At 51.1% G+C, this 17,499-nt stretch overlaps 1 protein-coding gene across 1 annotated transcript; it reads left to right on the top strand.

Annotated features, from left to right (window-relative positions):
• Positions 1-4,510: 4,510 nt before the first annotated feature.
• On the top strand, positions 4,511-9,465 carry Misp (mitotic spindle positioning). The gene is made up of 4 exons (XM_051177450.1): positions 4,511-6,226; positions 6,702-6,832; positions 8,208-8,246; positions 8,865-9,465. The coding sequence occupies exons 1-4, from the start codon at positions 4,561-4,563 to the stop codon at positions 8,952-8,954; spliced, it is 1,926 nt and encodes a 641-aa protein (XP_051033407.1). The 5' UTR covers positions 4,511-4,560; the 3' UTR covers positions 8,955-9,465.
• Positions 9,466-17,499: the final 8,034 nt, after the last annotated feature.

The following is a 17,499-nucleotide window of genomic DNA, read 5'->3' as shown; positions in this document are numbered from 1 at the left end:
AAAGTGTGTAAGTGTGCAGAGCCAGATTGCTGCAGTTCTTGGGTTTCATCTGGGCGGGAAGGGGTGCGGCCATCAGGCGAGGAGGGCGGCCTCCTGGTGGTGGAGCCATAAAAAGGCCAGACGCTGGCCCAGCAGGACACAGGAGAAGCTTCTCTCCCCTGAGACCCACTGTACCCCTCAGGACCCCTCAGGGTGGACCCCTCACTGTGGATCTTCCCAGGACTCTGCAGCACCTGGACAGGTGAGGGGCAGCTGTGGGCGGCCACCCCAAGGGCCTTGGTCTTCGCATCTGCCACACCCAAGTCCACAAACGCTGAGCTAGGTTCTGAGAGCAGTGGGGACCCCATTTCTCTCTCTCTGTAGTCTTCAAGAAGCTTTCTCCTTTGGCCTCAGTTTCCCTATCTGTAGAATAGCTGGCTGGGAGCCCTGTGTCCTCAGCACACTGGGCATTCCTGGCTTCACTGAAAAGTCTATGTAACCCAAGCTGGCCTCACACTCACAGCAATCCTCCTGCTTCAGTTTCCTGAGGACCAAGGTGTCAGGTGTGTGGGGTCAATCTGGGGCCACTATGAGTTTCCCTCTGGAAGGTGATTTGTATAGTGGTTTGCCTAAGATGTGGGGTGAAAGTTACTAGTTCGCATACCTCCTGACCTGTGGGATTGGATGTGCCCCCCTCTTCAGAGTCAGATAGACAACAAGGATGAAGGGGTCCGAAGGGACCCTGGGTGAAAATGGCGCACCCACACCTGGTTTTGATGGTAGATGGTAGGTGGGCTCTGTACCACATCTGTCAAGGAAGGAAGAGAACAGGAAATCAGAAGGGAAGGTGGAGAATCCCAGAACTGTGTCCTCAGGTCCTACACTGCCAGAGCCACTTGGACCTAGAGGGGGATGGCAGGTGCCTTGGCCATCGCCATCTTCTCATTGCATTGAGCTATAAGCCTGTCTGGCCAGTGTTCCTGGCGTTTTGTTTCTTTTTGAGTTTGGGAGACAGATCTCACTGCCAAGGCAGTCTTCAAACTAATAGCAATCCCACACACAGCCTCAGCCTCCTAAGTGCTGGGATGACAGTCCTGTGTCTCTGTATGTGGTCTCACTGGGTACTTCAGAAAGCTTCATATTTCATGTGAAATGTGTGAATGTGACCTGGAGAATTCTCATTTCCTGGATGAGAAAACAAGGCTCACAGGGTCGGGCAGGATTCAGGCCAAAGCCCCACCGACCCTTCCCAGAGAACATCGATCTGAGTGAGACCTTTGCCTTGAGTTTCATAATTTCAGCCACGGTACATGTGAGGCTGGAAACATCCACATATGTCCCTTGGTCTGGCTGGATCAAAGGGGGCATCCATTGGAAGAGACAGGCATTCAAAGGGGTTCCACAAGCCAACACAGGCTTGGGATTCAATCTCCTCTTTCTACTGGAGCAACAGGCTTTCTTGTGACCTGGGCAGAGATAGCCTCCCATCAGCAGGACTGGGAATGGTGAAGGTGGGGAAACCAGGCAGAAGCAGTTCCGGCTCTGTGGGGCCAAGGCCAGCCGGGCACACTGCCCGCTCTCGTCCGCCTGAGTATCGTTTTTCTGTCTTCTCTGGACTTTGTTTCCCGTGTCTGGGTGGGGACAGGGAGGAGGGGTGCACCTGGTCCCGGGTGGGGCCTCCATCCCCATGGCAACATGTGGCCAGGGCGGAGCCCTGCAGAGGACAGAGCCTGAGGTTGGGAGGCTGGGAGGCGGCCTGGGCAACTGGAGCTGGCAGGTGAGCCTGGGGAAGCAGGGAGGCCAGAATGGGGTAAGGTGGGGACCTGTTTGTGCTGTGCCTACTAGCATAGTTGGATCACTTACAGGGAGCCCCGGAACACCCTCCCCTTAACCACCAGGCTATACCTCACCACCCTTGGCCATGCCTGGAGCCCCACTGTTCCTCCTGGATCTGAGAACATGCTCTGTTACCCACTAACCCAAAATAACCCCTGGGCCTATAAGGATAAGACATTCATCTGTACCCCAAACCCCAGATCACTGAGAAAGAGGCTGGAGCCATACACAACCTCATAGCCAGAAGTCTGTGAGGCCCCATGGATTCAGGGCCTGATTTGTAGAAGGAGCTGGGATCTGGCTGTTCAGGCTCAGGCAGGTCCAGGGTATTAGGGCCAAAGGTCAACCTTGGACTGGTTTCCCCAGGGCCAGCTATCCAGGTAACAAGGAGACCCTTAGGGAGAGGACAGAGGACTCCTAAGGACACCACCCTACAGGTGACCCACTGCCCTCCCCCCCCCAGGAGCCTTTGCCCTGTGGGTAAGAGGCCAGAGCAAGCAGGTGTGCCTGCAGGGACCATAAACGCAGTTTCTATGGGGAGCCACAGTTCCAGGGTGCGGCTGGGTGGAGCAGGCTTCCGGGAGGAGGAGGTCATAGTTTGGAAAGAATGGGCTTTGTCAGCTTTGTGAACTTCCAGCTTCACCTCTCTGTTCCCTTCAAGAAAGAGACAAAATTGCCCCCCTTGTCCTTGAATAGGACACTGTCATGTGAGGTAATTGATGGACAAGAACTAGCAACAGACGCCTGTGGGGGGCTGAAGACCTTGAAAGGGCCCTTTGTCCCCAGCAAGGCTTCTGCTGACTGGCCACCAACTCTTGTCTCTTCAGCTCTAAGCAGTGACTACTTAGGAGACACTGAAACCCCTGCTGGATTTAGAATTTCATTAATCAGACCTATAGCCACTATGAAGGATCTATTGAGTGTTTACTGTATACCAGGCACAGAGAGCTAAGTTAAGTGTAGTTGTTGTTGCTACTGCTGATACTGGTTTTGGGTTTTTGAGACAGGGTCTCTCTATGTAGACCCAGCTGGCCTAGAACTCACAGAGATCCTCTTGCCTCTGTATCCCAAGTGCTAGGGTTAAAGGTGTGTAGGCCACTACACCCAGCAAAAAGAACTCAGTTTTATAGACCCTTGGCAAGGCTATCCTGCCAGCCCAGCTCGTAACATAGAGAACTGAATCCCAACCCAGATCTCCACCCTCCGACCTAAATCACCAGGGAAGAATGACATCCTTTCTCCAGAGGTCATGTCTGATTGTCCATGACAGGGCCGTAATATTCTGTGTTCACATTGGTCAGCACCCAAATGTAAGTGGCAGCAACTCTGGGCTAGAAAATGAGAGACAGCACCCCTGGACCAGAGTCCATTGAGCCAGTCTTTATTAAGTGTTTGCTGTATACATTCAGAATATCCACCCACGCAGAATGGAATCATCCTGTTCCTGAGGCACTGTGAAGGGGAGAGCAGAGTGTGGGCAGCACAGGGGTTGCCCTTCACAGGAGGACTGCCAGGAGCATTGGGGAAGCTTGGCCCTTCTACTTCAAAATACAGCATAAGAATGGCTAGAGATAGCTGGGCATAGGTGACACATGCCTTTAGTCCCAGCACTTGGGAGGCAGAGGCAGATGGATCTCTGAGTTTGAGACCAGCCTGGTCTAGTTCCAGGACAGCTCCAAAACCACAAAGAAACTTGTCTCGAAAAACCAAAAAAAAAAAAAGAATGGCTAGAGACAGGGCTCGGGTGGAGCCCGCCTAGAGTCCCCCAGCAAGGGGCAGGAAGCACGATTCACAGTGCACGCTGGCTGAGCTTGGTGAGCATCTGGATGCAGAGCCAGGTTTTGCCTTGCACTGAGTGCAGCTGCAGGGTGGCATTGCAGACTCCAGGAGACTGAAGAAACAAAAAACGAAAGCAGTTGTGAGTGCCAGGGAAGGAGCTGGGGGAAGGGCTGAACCCCAGATACCAGGTCAGGGTGTCATCGAAGGCTCTGAGCCCTACCCAAGTCCAAGGACAAGGTCCAAAGTATTCCCAACTCTTCTTGGTTTTATGGTGCTGTGAAGATGGGACCAGGTGCTCTTGAGCGCGGAGATCCAGACATGTAAGCTGGGAAATGAACTTTGCTATATTCTCTGCGCCTCAGTTTCCCCACTTGGCATCATCATTCTCCAAGAAACAGAGCCCGGAGACTGTGAAGGTCAGGTGCTAAAATAGCAGATAGGTTTCCATCTAGGAATTAGTGTGAGGGATGAGGGTTGCACCCAGGGATCAGGAGGCATCCGTGGTGGGAGAGCTGCAGAGGCTCAGGTATGAGGGCTGGCTTTGATTCGTGTTGCTGATGACATGGTAGGGGCAGCCACTGGACCTGCAGGCTGTTTAGATGAGTAGGCAGCTGTGCCCACAAGAGTCAGCTGGGAGCTGGGTGCGATGTCACATGCCTGTCATCTCCACAGAGCATATCTCAGAAAGAGAGAATACAGAGATTAGAAGGAAAATGTTTGTTGTATGAGGCAGAGGTACTTAGGGATTCAGGTACAGTTTGACCTAGAAGCTCAGATGCTTTGGGGCAATGCCATGTTGGGGTTAGGATTGCTTTCAAGAAGCGTTGCCTATCAGAGGGCCTCCTGTGCCCCCCCCCCAGAAGCTGTTCCTGTCCCTAAGTGGTCTGACCTGGTGTCCTTCTCCTCCCTAAGTTAGCCTGGAAATCTCGAACCCGTGGGAGAAAGGTCACACCCAGACCCCTTGAGATGGATCGAGTGACCAGATACCCCATCTTCAGCAACCACCATGCAGCACGTGTCACCAGCTTGGTGCAGGATGAAAACTCCAGCTACACAGTCAAGCTGGTGGGCGTTGGGCCTGAGGCCCGTTGGAGCCAGGATGATCTGCAGACCTGGTCCACTGAGTACCAGACCCGGCCAGAGGTAAAGAGAACAAGTGTGTCCTCCACCAGACGAGTCTTTCTCAGCCAGTCGTCCCCAAGGTCACTGTACTTGGAGGATGAGGATGAAGAGATGAAGGCATACCACCTGGATACCAGCGATGCCCTCTGCAGCCAACCGAGGGACCTGGAGGCCGAGCGCTGGGCCGTCATCCACAGCCAGGCAATCAGGAAGGGTGGCACAGTAGCCACACTCCAGGAAGAGCGCAGACCCGCTGGCCAGCCTCAGCCCATGTCCACTGAGGAGATCTTGGTGGACACAGAGCAAATTGATTTCCTGGCTGCTCGACAGCAGTTTCTGAGTTTGGAGAAGGCAAACACGAACCCGGTTACTTGGAGCCCCACAGCCAAGGAGACCTTTGCGAATATCCCACCAGGGGTCAGCCAGGCCCCCAAGGCCTCTACCAGGCCCCACATAGCTAATGGCTATGCCATTCCTGCCATGTCACCAGCGAAGGAGGTGACTTTAGAAAAGAAGACTGTCCATGTATCCCCAGCTGGGTCCATTCGTGCAGCCAACGACCCTGGCCACTGGACCCGAGCAGAGTCCCCTGAGACCCCCAAAGAGACACCCATCGAGAGAGAGATCAGATTGGCCCAGGAGCGTGAGGCAGAGCTGCGGGAGCAGAGAGGGCTTGGGCATGCTGCCGGGCATCAAGAGCTGGTTCAGATTCCCAGCAGGCCACTGCTCAACAAGGTGAGCCTGACAGAGCTGCCAGCACGCAGAGACAGAGGACGCCCATCACTCTACGTGCAAAGGGACATGGTGCAGGAGACACAGAGAGAAGAAGACCATCGCCGGGAGGGTCTGCAGGTAGGTAGGGCGTCCACCCCCGACTGGACCTCCCAGGATCCTCAGCCTAGACTCCAGAGAAGCCTGAGCTCCGACTACATCCTCAGCCCAGATGCCCGAGCCTCAGACCCGGCTCCAGAGGCAAGAAAGGTCAACCGGATCCCACCAGATGCATACCAGCCGTATCTGGGGCCAGGGACCCCTAAATTGGAATTCTCGGCCTTTGGAGTATACAGCAAGCCAAATGGTGTCTTCACAGAGGACACCAAAGCCCTGGCGTTCCAGAAGGCTGGGGGATCTCCAAGGCATGTCTCAGAATACTCTGTAAGTTCTCCGAGCTCAAAACAAGCGCACTTGAAGTCCCATGAGAAGTCCCAGCATGCCAGTGTGGGTATTGTGCAATTAGAGAATTTCCACCTGCGTCCACTGCGATTCAGCGTCCCAGATGTCCCCCAGCAGGCTGAGACCTCCCATACCTGGGGTTGGGAGGTGCCTGGGGGCCCAGTGTTGAAGCTACAAAAATCACCATCTTCTGACCTGCTGGAAAGGGAGGTGGAGAGCGTCCTGCAGAGGGAGAGAGAGGTGGCCGAAGAGCGGAGGAATGCCTTCTTTCCAGAGGTGTTCTCCCCAGTGCTGGATCAGGATGAGCAAGACTCCCGGAGTTCCTCCCAGGCATCTGGTGAGCAAGGATTCAGAGGATAGCTATTCTGTCCTGAGGTCTCAGGGTTGGAGGAGGAGAGGCAGAGGCAGAGTTTAAAACACACCCATTTCTCCTAGGAAGTAGTTTCTGGAGAGAAAATGCCAACTTTTGCTTTAGAGTTTTTGAATGCTGTTGTTAAGTGCATATTTTGCTTTATGGTTTTGAATGCTCTGTTATTGGACCCACATAAGTTTGCAACTATTTATCTTCTTGGTTGATTGCTCCTCCTTGTTAATGACATATTCTCCATCTCACTTCATGGTATTTTTGGCCTACAGTCTATCTAAAAAATCTCTCCTGAGTGTCTCTTTCAGCCAATGAATGTGTCACAATCAGTTGCCTGTCCACCATCTGTTCACCTGTCTCCATAAGCCCTCCAGACTCTTGCCTAGAGACCCCAATCTCCTGGCTTGAGTGCAGATAAACAGAACATCCTCCTCTGCCCCCACTACAGGCATCACTGGCAGCTATTCGGTGTCGGAATCACCATTATTCACCCCCATCCAGTTGCATTCGAGCCTGGTGTGGAAGGTGCAGGCCCCTAAGGACGGTGCTTCCAGACAGAAAACAAAAAAGGAGATGCGGGTGAGTTGAGTTGACAGCAGTATAACTGCTTGCTACCTGTGGGTTCATCTGGTCCCTGGTTTCTAGTCTGAGAGGACACACAAGCAAAGGACATTGTCCTTATTGTGGGCTCATCCTCAAGGTCAAAGGCCAAAGGTTGATGAGGAAGAAAACAGATATTGACTGGTCTTTGCCATCATTTTGATTTTAGTTTTTGAGACAGATTCTCAGTCTATAGATCTCACAGAGATCCTTCTGCCTCTGCTTCCCAAGTGCTAGGGTTTAAACTGTGTACTGCTATGTACAACACAATTATTTTCTTTCTTGTTTTTGTTTTTTATTTTCGAGACAGGGTTTCTCTTGTGTAGCCCTGGCTGTCCTGGAACTCACTCTGTAGACCAGGCTGGTCTCAAACTCAGAGATCCACCTGCCTCTCTGCCTCCTGAATGCTGGGATTAAAGGTGTGTGCCACTACCATCCAATACCATTATTTTCAAAAGGTGTGTGTGTGTGTACCTGAGTGCCGCTGTGCGTGTGTGAAGGTCATATGACAACCCCCAGTTTGGTTTCCCACCTTCCTTCTTTGAGACTTGGTCTCTTTGCTGCTGTGTGGCCAGGCTCCCTGGCCCAGCGTTTTCGCCGACTCTCCTCCCACCCCCACAGAACAAAGCGATCACAGACACTCACTATCACTTTCAGCTTCACATGCATTCTGAGGGTTTGAACTCAAGTCCTCACACTTTCCAGGCAGGGGTCTCACTCCCTAACCCATCTCCCTGGCCCCCACAGTCATGGGATGTGCCACACCCTGCTGGTGGGCCGTAGAAATCACATCTTCAGCATCTTTGTGGCCACTGAGCTCACAAATCAGTCTGATTTCAAGTGTAGTTACTGCAGCCATGCTGGGAGGGTCCAAGGGACGGCACAGAGAAAGACACACATGTGAGCCTACCCACCTGGCCTCACAGTCTGACCCCCACCATGGTGTGCCGCACAGATGGGCCCAGTGACCCAGATTCAAGTGCAGGCAGGTGGTGGCCCCCACTCTTACCCCTCTGGAAAATCAGCATGATGGTAACCATGAGTGCTTCCCTGTAGATGAACTGTGCCATGTGCTGGGACTAGGGCCTGTCACAGGCAGTCCTCACTCTGATTGATACACTGAGACTACATATGGACACTGTTGGCAAGATGCTGCAGTGAGTTGATCAGTGTGTCAGGACAGCATGGCACATGGCCTTGAGTTTGGCAACCACGGGACCCTGGGGGAGCACCAGCAGTTAGGTATCTCTCCCCACCTGTCCCTAAGGAGGTGATTCAGCTATGTGAGGACTTTCGGGTGGGCACGGGAGCTGGGCAGAAAGGACAGACCCTGATTCTTGTTCTTGTCATGCAGTATGCCGGTATCAACCCCTCAGACCGTGTCAACTCAGAGGTGAGTGAGGTCTTAGTCTGTCCCTTCCTGTCAATACCCTGACCACAGGTCTGGTCACTGAGAGCCTTTCTTCTGGATATAAGACTGCACTGGATATCGTCTCTGTTGGTAGAGTCTTCCTGGGGTAGATTGTGCTGTGGTCTGCTTGTGATACCTGCCATGGGCACAGATTATGGCAAAAAGGTCTGTGAGGCTTTAAAACAAAGCAAAACAAAACAGGAGACAAAGACTTCAACAGGTAGAGCACAAATAGGCTTTATTTATTGTTGTTGTTGTTATTATTATTATTGATAGTCTCACTATGAAGCCCTGGCTTGCCTGGAGCTTGCTATGTAAGCTACAATGGCCTTGTACTCATAATCCTCCTGCCTCAGTCTCCTGAGTACTGTGATTATAGATGTGACCCTTCTGGGCTGAGGCTGGGCACAATTTCCTTGCTGTGGAGCTCAACAGAAGTTAGCAGGTTCCTAGGACATATTGTTCAGAGGAGAGAGAGTGAAACAGGGGGGGAAGGCTCTCACCTCAGCTCTGTGCCGGACCCTCCTGCACATTGGCAATGGGGAGGCAGCTGGGAATGGTTCATATCTCCAGGGGGACTCCACAATTCCTTGTGTGCAGGTCCTTGGAGCCACTCGGGTAACAAGACACAAGAATGTCTTGGCAGAGCGCTGGGAAGCAGGCATCTATGCCAGTGAGGATGAAGACTGAGACTACAAATGAGAACATCCATTCCCCTCTGTCCAACCCGAGCCCATGGAAGCTGCCAGACCTGCCCAAGCCTCTGCAGCCAGTGCCAGGCAAGTCCCTATCTAAGCGAACAGTTGGAGAGCCTCGCTTCACACTTGGCCCAGGCTGACATTTGTAGCCTGGAAATTGGTTCTGTTTTCCTGGGGTGGGAAGTATTTCCTGCTTAGGGGTGATTCTCAGCTAGGGCTAAAATGATAATTCTGCCAGGACTCTGTATACCTAAGACTTTGCCAGATGCTCTGGGGTTCAAGGAGGGAACCAGACTGCCCACCACAGAATGTAATGTCCTGGGAGCCTTGGGTCCAGGGCTGCCCCTTACAGCCCTCAGCCCCAGTGCAAGGTGTGCCAATGGGTGCAGAGCCCAGATCTATCACCCAACAGAAAGAGGGCTCGATTTAGGGACCTGCCACTCCAGTCTTGCCATCCCCAGACTTGTCCATGTTGCTATGAAATAAACTTGTTATGAGCTGCCTGCCTGGAGTAAGGAATGCACCACTCACAGCCCCTGTCCTCCTCCATCCACCTCATTCATCTTGGTGACATCAGCCTTTGTCCCCTCAGGACATGAATTCCAATTGGACTAAGGTCCTGGGAAAGCTGGGCAATAGGGCTGGGAGGCTACTCTAGTGAAGGTGACGGGGACACAGGGACGTGTTCTTAAACAGAGAAGGGCTTGAGTAAGATGACTGAATGGAAGACGACATCTGCAAAAGTATTCTCTAGGGTAACAGACTTTATAGAATGAACGAACATACATACATACATACATACATACATACATACATACATACTCATACATATAAAGAGGATTTGTTAGAATGACTTACAGGTTGTGGTTCAACTAATCCAACACAGAAAGTCTAAGAATCCAGCAGTTTCTCAATCCGTGAGGAATGGGTGTGCCAGCGAGGTGAGGCAAGCAGGCCGAGAGCGGGAGCTTCCTTCTGCCATGTTCTTCTACAGGTTTCCAGCAGAAGGTGTGGCTCAGATTAAAGGTGTATCTACCTGCCTCAAAGGTCCAGACTAGAAGTGGATTCAACCACTTCAAACCAAGCAAAAAGCAAAACAAAAAACCCTCTCACAGGTGTGCCATCCATTTCTTGATTGATTTTTGTTTTGTTTTCTGGGGTGTGTGTGTGTGTGTGTGTGTGTGTATTGCTTGTTTGTTTTGTTTTTCCAGACTGTCCTGGAACTCACTCTATAGCCCAGGCTGGCCTCGAACTCACAGAGTTCCACCTGTCTCTGCCTCCTGAGTCCTGGGATCAAAGGTAAATGCCTCCACCATTCAGCTCCATTTCTGGATTGTAGTTCATTCCACATGTAGTCAAGTTGACAACCAAGAGCAGCCATGACAGGTAACTTGGCCAAGTACCCTCTGTAGTGGACAAGCTAAGAGAAGCCATAGATGAACAGTGAGGGTGGGTGCTCCACCGGAAACAGCTGGAGACAGTTTAACTCTCTCTGTCCCTCTTGGTAGCTGTTGATGGCTCCCATGTGAGGTGCATGGTAGATGTGGGCTGGAAATAGCTAGGGCTGAGACTGGATCATCCCAAGTGGACTGGGGGCAGGGGTTGGCAGGGTACAGCATCTAGGCAGAGGTAACCTGAGAGAGCAGATCAGCCTCTTCCCACAGGGATCCGTGTGGGAAGGCCCTGGTCCCCTTGGCTTGTAGCCCCTTCCCTACTCTCCAGATTTGGCAGCATGGTGTCTCCCTATCTCTCCTGCCTCCCTCTGGGGACCCTGTGTTGACACTAAACTGAGAATGATCCAAGATGATCCCATAATCAGGGTCTTCAATTTGAGCCCATCTGCAGGGTCCCTTCTACTGCAGAAGGTGACAGAGCTCCAGCACCCTGGGTTTCTGTGGTGGGAGTCTCTGGAACCTTCAGTAGGGTGTCCAGACACCCCTCTTTTTCATTAATCAGCAATCACATTTGCTTAGCTCCCTGTGGTAGACTGGAGAGGTGGTTTAGTGGGCAAAATGCTCAGCACACAAGGGTGGGGATCCATGTGTGGATGCCCAGACCTGTGTAAATGCCAGGTGGGCATGGCATCTCACGAGTCACCCTCATACAGAGGAGCTGAGTCAGTTGGCTGTCTAGACTAGTCAGATCCATGATCGCTGGGTTCTTAAGGGACCGTGTGTTAATATACAAGGTGGAGGACATTAAGGAAGACAATCTGGTTTCCATCTCCAGCCTCGACATGCACACATATGTTCACCCACACACATGAGAAACGTGCATGCACATTCATGTGCACACACAAAGGTCTGCTGCATGGGTCAGCCTTGCACAGGGCACTTGGCCAAGGCTGTGCTGTTAGATCCATGTGTGGCTGGAGCCTCATTCATTTAGCCTTCTATGGATGTTCTCTCTCCACGTCGAGATCTGTTCAGCTCTTCAGGCCTCAGCATCATGTTCCAGAAGCCCTAGGGACAACACTGAGGATCCTGAGTGCCATCTCTTGGCTGGAGACAACACAGGCCTGGCTCAGGCCACAGTTTCATCCCCCTTAGTGACCACAGAGTACATAGGGCTGGGCCACCTGCCACCCCACAGTCCAGAAGAGATTGTGTCCCCATCCCCCATTCTCTCCCTCTGTCTCCCTTGCCCGATTTTGTGGTCTTTCATCATCCTCCCATCCTGGCACCGATGGCTCAGGCCTGATGCTGCCTCCATCTAGGGTGGCCCAGCGTCTTTGGGGCAGGAGCATATCAGCATGTGCCTGATCTGCAGCCCCTTGCTGCATTACACACATGGCTGGAGCCCCCTTCCCAGGTTCCAGGCTGGTGCTTGTCTCTGCAGGGTCTTGGGGTTCCAGCCACTCTGAGAAGGCCAAGCACAGATAGGAAACTGAGGACTCAAGGTCCTGGGTCTCCTCAGGTGCAAACTTAGGTCTTTGGGGCTGACTGAGGCTGTCACCTCCAATTATGAGCAAAGCCTATGTGATACCATGTCACAACACGTTAAGAGGAAACCCCATTCCATGAGCATCATTTATGTATGAGCTTGCCTTATGTACCAGGCTTTTACATTTGGGCCACCAGCGAGCTCCCAAATCATGACAGGGAGACTTATTATTAGTCATGAATGCTTAGCCTAGCTTAGGCTTTTTTCTGGTTACCTCTTTTTTTTTTTTTTAAGATTTATTTATTTATTATGTATACAGTGTTCTGCCTGCACACCAGAAGAGGGCCCTAGATCTTATTACAGATGGTTGTGAGCCACCATGTGGTTACTGGGAATCTCAGGGCCTCTGGAAGAGCAGCCAGTGTTCATAACCTCTAAGCCATCTCTCCAGCTCCTGGCTACCTCTTTTAACTTAAATTAACCCCCCTCTGTTTTTTTTTTTTTTTTTTTTTTTTTGAGACAGGGTTTCTTTGTGGCTTTGGAGACTGTCCTGGAACTCGATCTGGATCTGTAGACCAGGCTGGCCTCAAACTCACAGAGATCCACCTGCCTCTGCCAACCAAGTGCGGGAATTAAAGGTGTGTGTGACCACCGGCCTGCCTAACTTGTTCCTCGTTATCTACTATCTGCCTCTGGGCACTTTACCTTTGTGTACATCCTGGTCTGTGTCTGGCTGGCTCTCTTCCTCCCTTGTTTCATCTTTCCTTCCTCCTTCTCTCTCCTCTTTTTATTCTCTGCCCTCCGGCCCTGCCTACCCCTCTCCTGTCTCACTATTGGCTGTTCAGCTCTTTACTAGGCCAATGAGGCCGTTAGACAGGCAAGGTGAGACAAATGCAATGCATCCTAATTAAACAAATGCAGCATGCCTCTACACAGTTAAGCCAATGTTCTACAGCATAAACACATAATAACCCAACATTCATTGCCTCGTTAAAATAATATTCCACAGCAGCTTAGGGGAAACCCTGGATGTCTGAAATATGCCCCAGGTGGGCTCAGGAGATCAAAGAGGTTGCCTGATTCCCTTGGGGGTCACAGAGCCGATCAGTGGCTTGATGCATGAGGACTGAATTTGGGAACAAACAGCCACAGGGCTTTTGAAAGAAGAAGACAATGCAACCAAAACGACTCAAACTGGCTTCTTGGCTCTTGTAACCAAAAAGTGAAAGCTTCAGGTGGGTCCACTCTCCCACTTGCTGTCCTATCTGAGAATTCAAGCCAAGCTGGGGACAATGTCCCAACCCTGCCACCCACCGACTCCTTTCTCCCAGACTCACTCTCCTCCTCTGTGTGGAGTGGTGTGTCGCTGGGGTTACCCTGCACCGGGCAGAATTAATGCCGGGCCTCTGGAGTAGGGCTAGTCAAGGACCTCCGCGTTCCAACAGCGCTTGCACAGAGCCACTAGAGGGAGACAAAACACCAGCAGCAGCGGGATTCCCGCTGGGCAGGGGAGGAGCTATCTGCTGGGATGCGGGTGGGGGGCCCTCGCTGGGGACTAAAAGGTGCCCCCCATCCACATACCCAAGAAGGAAGAATGGCGGTGGCCAGAGCCCGGAACAACACTGGGCTGCGCGGACAGCAGGAAGGTCAACTAGGCTCAAAGTCTCCTGCAGTTTAATGCTGATGTGGGAGGGAGTGCCTGCGGGGTGTACAGGAACAGAGTTTTTTCAGATCTATAGAGTTTTATGTATTCCATTTTTAGTATGGAATGGCGTGAGTGGCAGACAGATGTGGAGGGCAGAAAATGTTTCTGTGGAGTGGGCTTTCTGCTTCGGCCCTGACATAGGTTCTACTGGTGGGACTAAGGCTGGCTTGCACAGCACAGCAATAGCCATTGCCCGCTTAACGGAGGTCATGCCAGCATGATTTCTGTTGTTCTTTTGTTTGTTTCCTTGGTTGGCTTTGGTTTTTCAAGACAGGGTTTCTCTATAGCTTTGGGGCCTGTCCTGGAACTTGCTCTGTATACCAGGCTGGCCTCGAACTCACAGAGATCCACCTGCCTCTGCCTCCCCAATGCTGGGATTAAAGGCCTAGGCCACCATGCCCAGCAACTTTAAAAAATTTTAAGTCAGATACAATGGCATATATCTGTAAAGCCAGAAGTCAAGAGGCCAAGATGGGAGGATTGCAATGAAACCAAGACTCTCTCAGCTCCCCAGTGAGACTTTGTCTCAAAACATGCATGCATGCATGCACGCACACACACATGGCTGTAGCTGGATGAGCTGAGTTCTTACCTAGCATGCAGGAGACTCTAGCCTCATCCCCTACACCACATACGTCATACATGCCAGCCTGTCACTACAGTGCTGCACTCAGGAGGTGGAGGTAGCAGGAAGATAAGGAATTCAAGGTCATCCAGGGGTACAAAGGGAATTCAAGGCCAGGCTGGGTTACATGAGACCCACTTCTAGAATGAAATAAAATAAGTCTTTAAGTTTCTAAACAACTATCCCAAAGACAGCTAATTGCAATGGACTTACCTGAATGAATTTCCTGCAACAGAAGGACACAAAGTGGCAACTTTACCAAGACCAGAGAATTGGGAGCTTCAAAAGTGACATTCAGCAAGTGGGACAGAAGGTTTTCAGGATGCAGACACTGCTGGAGAGAGAGAGCTGAGACCTAGGAGATGACAAGGTCTCCACCACCCTCCAGTCTTCATATTCGCCTCCATCACCCTTCCCTATTCTTCCGCTATCTACCGTCTTTCATCAATCTACATCACCTTCACACTAACTTCCCATCACATCCTGCCTCTCTTTCTTGTCTCGTGGTCTCCAGTCCTGTTCTGGTTTCCACCTTTGTGTTCCAGACAGTAGAAAGGGTACCCTATAGTACCAAGTGACAAATCTCTCCTCTCTCATTCCTCTTGGCTCCCACCTTATGAATGTCAAAAGTTAAATCCTCCCCTTAGGGACTGTGGAGATGTTATGAGAACTCATTTTGTAGACCAGGCTGGTCTCAAACTCACAGAGATCTGCCTGTCTCTGCCTCACGAGTGCTGGGATCAAAGGTGTGCACCACCAACTGCCCGGTAACCATGGCAATTCTTATAAAGGAAAACATTTCATTGGGATGGCTCAGTTACAGTTCAGAGGTTCAGTCCAATATCATCAGTGTGGGAGTATGGTGGCAGGCAGACATGGTGTTGTAGGAGCTGAGATTTTATATCTTGATATTCAGGCAACAGGAAATGGTCTGAAACAGTGGACATGGCTTGAGCATATGAGACCTCAAAGCCCACTCCCACAGTACACACTTCCTCCAACAAGGCCACACCTACTCCGACAAAACCACACCTCTGAATAATATCACTCCCTATGAGATTATGGGGACCAGTTACATTCAGACTACTACAGCAATCACCAGGCTTTCTGTGGAGTGACAGAAATTCAGAACAAAAAGAAGCCATGGCTACATCAGCCTCTGGAAGTCAGTGTATAGGAGTGCCCTTTGCTATGGGGCACCCACAGCTTTTTAAGACAGAGTTTCATAGAAACCAGGCCAGGCTGGTTTTACACCAACTCTGTAGCCCAGGGTGGCCCCACACTCCTATCCCCTGCTTCTCAGCCGTGTGAGACTGCAGAGTGACAGCCACTGCCCCCTTCTCTCTTATTTCTCAGTGGTTTTGTATATTCTGCACCTGAGTTCAGTTTATCATGCTCTGCCAAATGTCTTCTCCCCAAGGACCATTTGCAACTTGTTTAAAATAAGATAGTAAATGTTTTAATTAGAAATAAATTGCATATGCCAAGGCTGGTGCATGAGTCATCTGCGGGGACTGTCCGCCAACAACAGTATCAACTTCTCCACATAGATGACAGAAGACAGTTCTGCTGCGTCCCCCAAAGAAAAGCAGCTATTGCCAGATATCCTCTGACACAGCAGCATCTGAGCCGAAATTAGACCCCTGCTCTCTGGATGATTGTCCTTGGCTGTGGTGACGACATGGCCAGGGTGATTCTGGAAGGTTCAGCCCCTGGGCCATATTTAGACCTTGGTGAGGAAATATACTAGTCTGGCATGAAACCCATAATTGCTGGTCCCCAAGTCCCCTTTCATGCCAGGAAGTTGCTATCTACATGCTGTCCATTCTGGTGTGCAGCCTCACCAGACCAGTGACTTATAACAGAGCATGGAACAAGGTTTCTTTCTCTACCCGCAGCAGTGTGAGTGACATCTTTGGGTCAGGAACTCCCACCCCATTATCCAAGGTAATTCCTGGGCAGTTTGTGGTAAATGGCACTGCAGTGAGCTGCCCACAATAGGAGGTCAGAGCCTGGCTGAGCTGAGTTTCCACGTTGTGTCCTTCCAGCTGGATGTGGAAGTGTATAACCTTCATCCCAGTACTCAGGAGGCTGAGGCAGGAGGATTGTCATGACTTCAAGGCCAGCCTGGAGTACATTACTTCCAGGAGAAAGAGAGAGAGAGTCATCCCCAACCCTCAGGAGGCAGAAGCAGGTGAATCTCTGTGAGTTCAAGGTTAAGGCCAACCTGGTCTACAAAGCTCTGGGACAGCCAGAGCTACACAGAGAAACCCTGTCTCAAAAGACCATAAATAAATATATGAATAACAATACAAATAAAAATGAATTGAAAAACAGGTTAAAGAGATGGCCCATGGGTTCCTGATCTTCCAGAGGACTCACTTTGATTCCCAGGACTCACATGGTGGTTCACACCTGCCTGTAACCTTCTTCTGGTCTCCACAGACACCAAGCATTCACATGGTACACAACCATACATACAGGAAAACAGCCCTAACAAATAAGCATAATAAAAATTAAAATAAACGCAATCCTTTGAGAAAAAAAATGAAAAACAGTGAAATGAAGTTAGACTTTCTTTCCATTTCTTTGTTGGTGATGATGAGATTCCTGGTCCTGAGACAGGGAAATAGAGGCAGGAGGAGCAGACAGGCTCAAGGTCATCTTCAGCAGCTCGTCCATGAGCCAGCCTACACTACATGAGACCCTGTCCAAAAAGAAAAAAAGCAAATGCAGGCACTCTGCTTCCTCCCTCCCTGCCCTGTAGCTCTTCAAGGCAGAAAATTTGTAAGGAGTCACTAGGGCAGCGACAAATGGGAGATGTCATCCAAACCACCAAACTCAGAAAACTGGACCACAAACATCCCCAGCAGGTTTTTCCAGCCCTCAGTGTCAGCAACGTGCACCTTGAGTTGCTTGGACTTGCTGGGATTTCTCCCATCATCCAACAAGCAGACCCATTGCTGTGCTGAGGCAGGGTGGGTGTGCGGGGGCGTAGAGCAGTGAAGGGGTGAGGCGGAGGGGTTGGGAGTGTAAAAGAGAAGGAGAAGTTGAAGGGTATTATGGTGCTGGGATGCTGGGTTCCAGCCCAGCCTATAGGTAACAGGAATCACTTCTTTCCTCCTTTGTTCCCTGGTTTGATTCCCAGAGTCCATATGAAAGTTCTCAAATGTCTGTAACTCCAGTTCCAGGGGATCCCACACCTTCCGGCCTCCACAGACACCAGACATACACGGAGTACACAGCCATACATACACACATCTAGAATCCCTCAGTGAGGGGCTGAGGGTGTGGCTCAGAGGTGGATCCCCGCCTAGAATACCC

This window comes from Phodopus roborovskii, unplaced genomic scaffold, assembly GCF_943737965.1.
Source record: "Phodopus roborovskii unplaced genomic scaffold, PHOROB, whole genome shotgun sequence".
Taxonomy (NCBI): Eukaryota; Metazoa; Chordata; class Mammalia; order Rodentia; family Cricetidae; genus Phodopus; species Phodopus roborovskii.
The sequence above is the reverse complement of the archived record's forward strand: the minus strand, read 5'-3'. Positions and strand labels throughout refer to the sequence as shown.

Coding starts and splice junctions, on each gene's coding strand:
- Misp (XM_051177450.1), top strand. CDS start 4,561: ATGGATCGAGTGACCAGATACCCCATCTTCAGCAACCACCATGCAGCA. Junction 6,227..6,701: donor GAGTTCCTCCCAGGCATCTG/GTGAGCAAGGAT, acceptor CCCCCACTACAG/GCATCACTGGCAGCTATTCG. Junction 8,247..8,864: donor CAGACCGTGTCAACTCAGAG/GTGAGTGAGGTC, acceptor CCTTGTGTGCAG/GTCCTTGGAGCCACTCGGGT.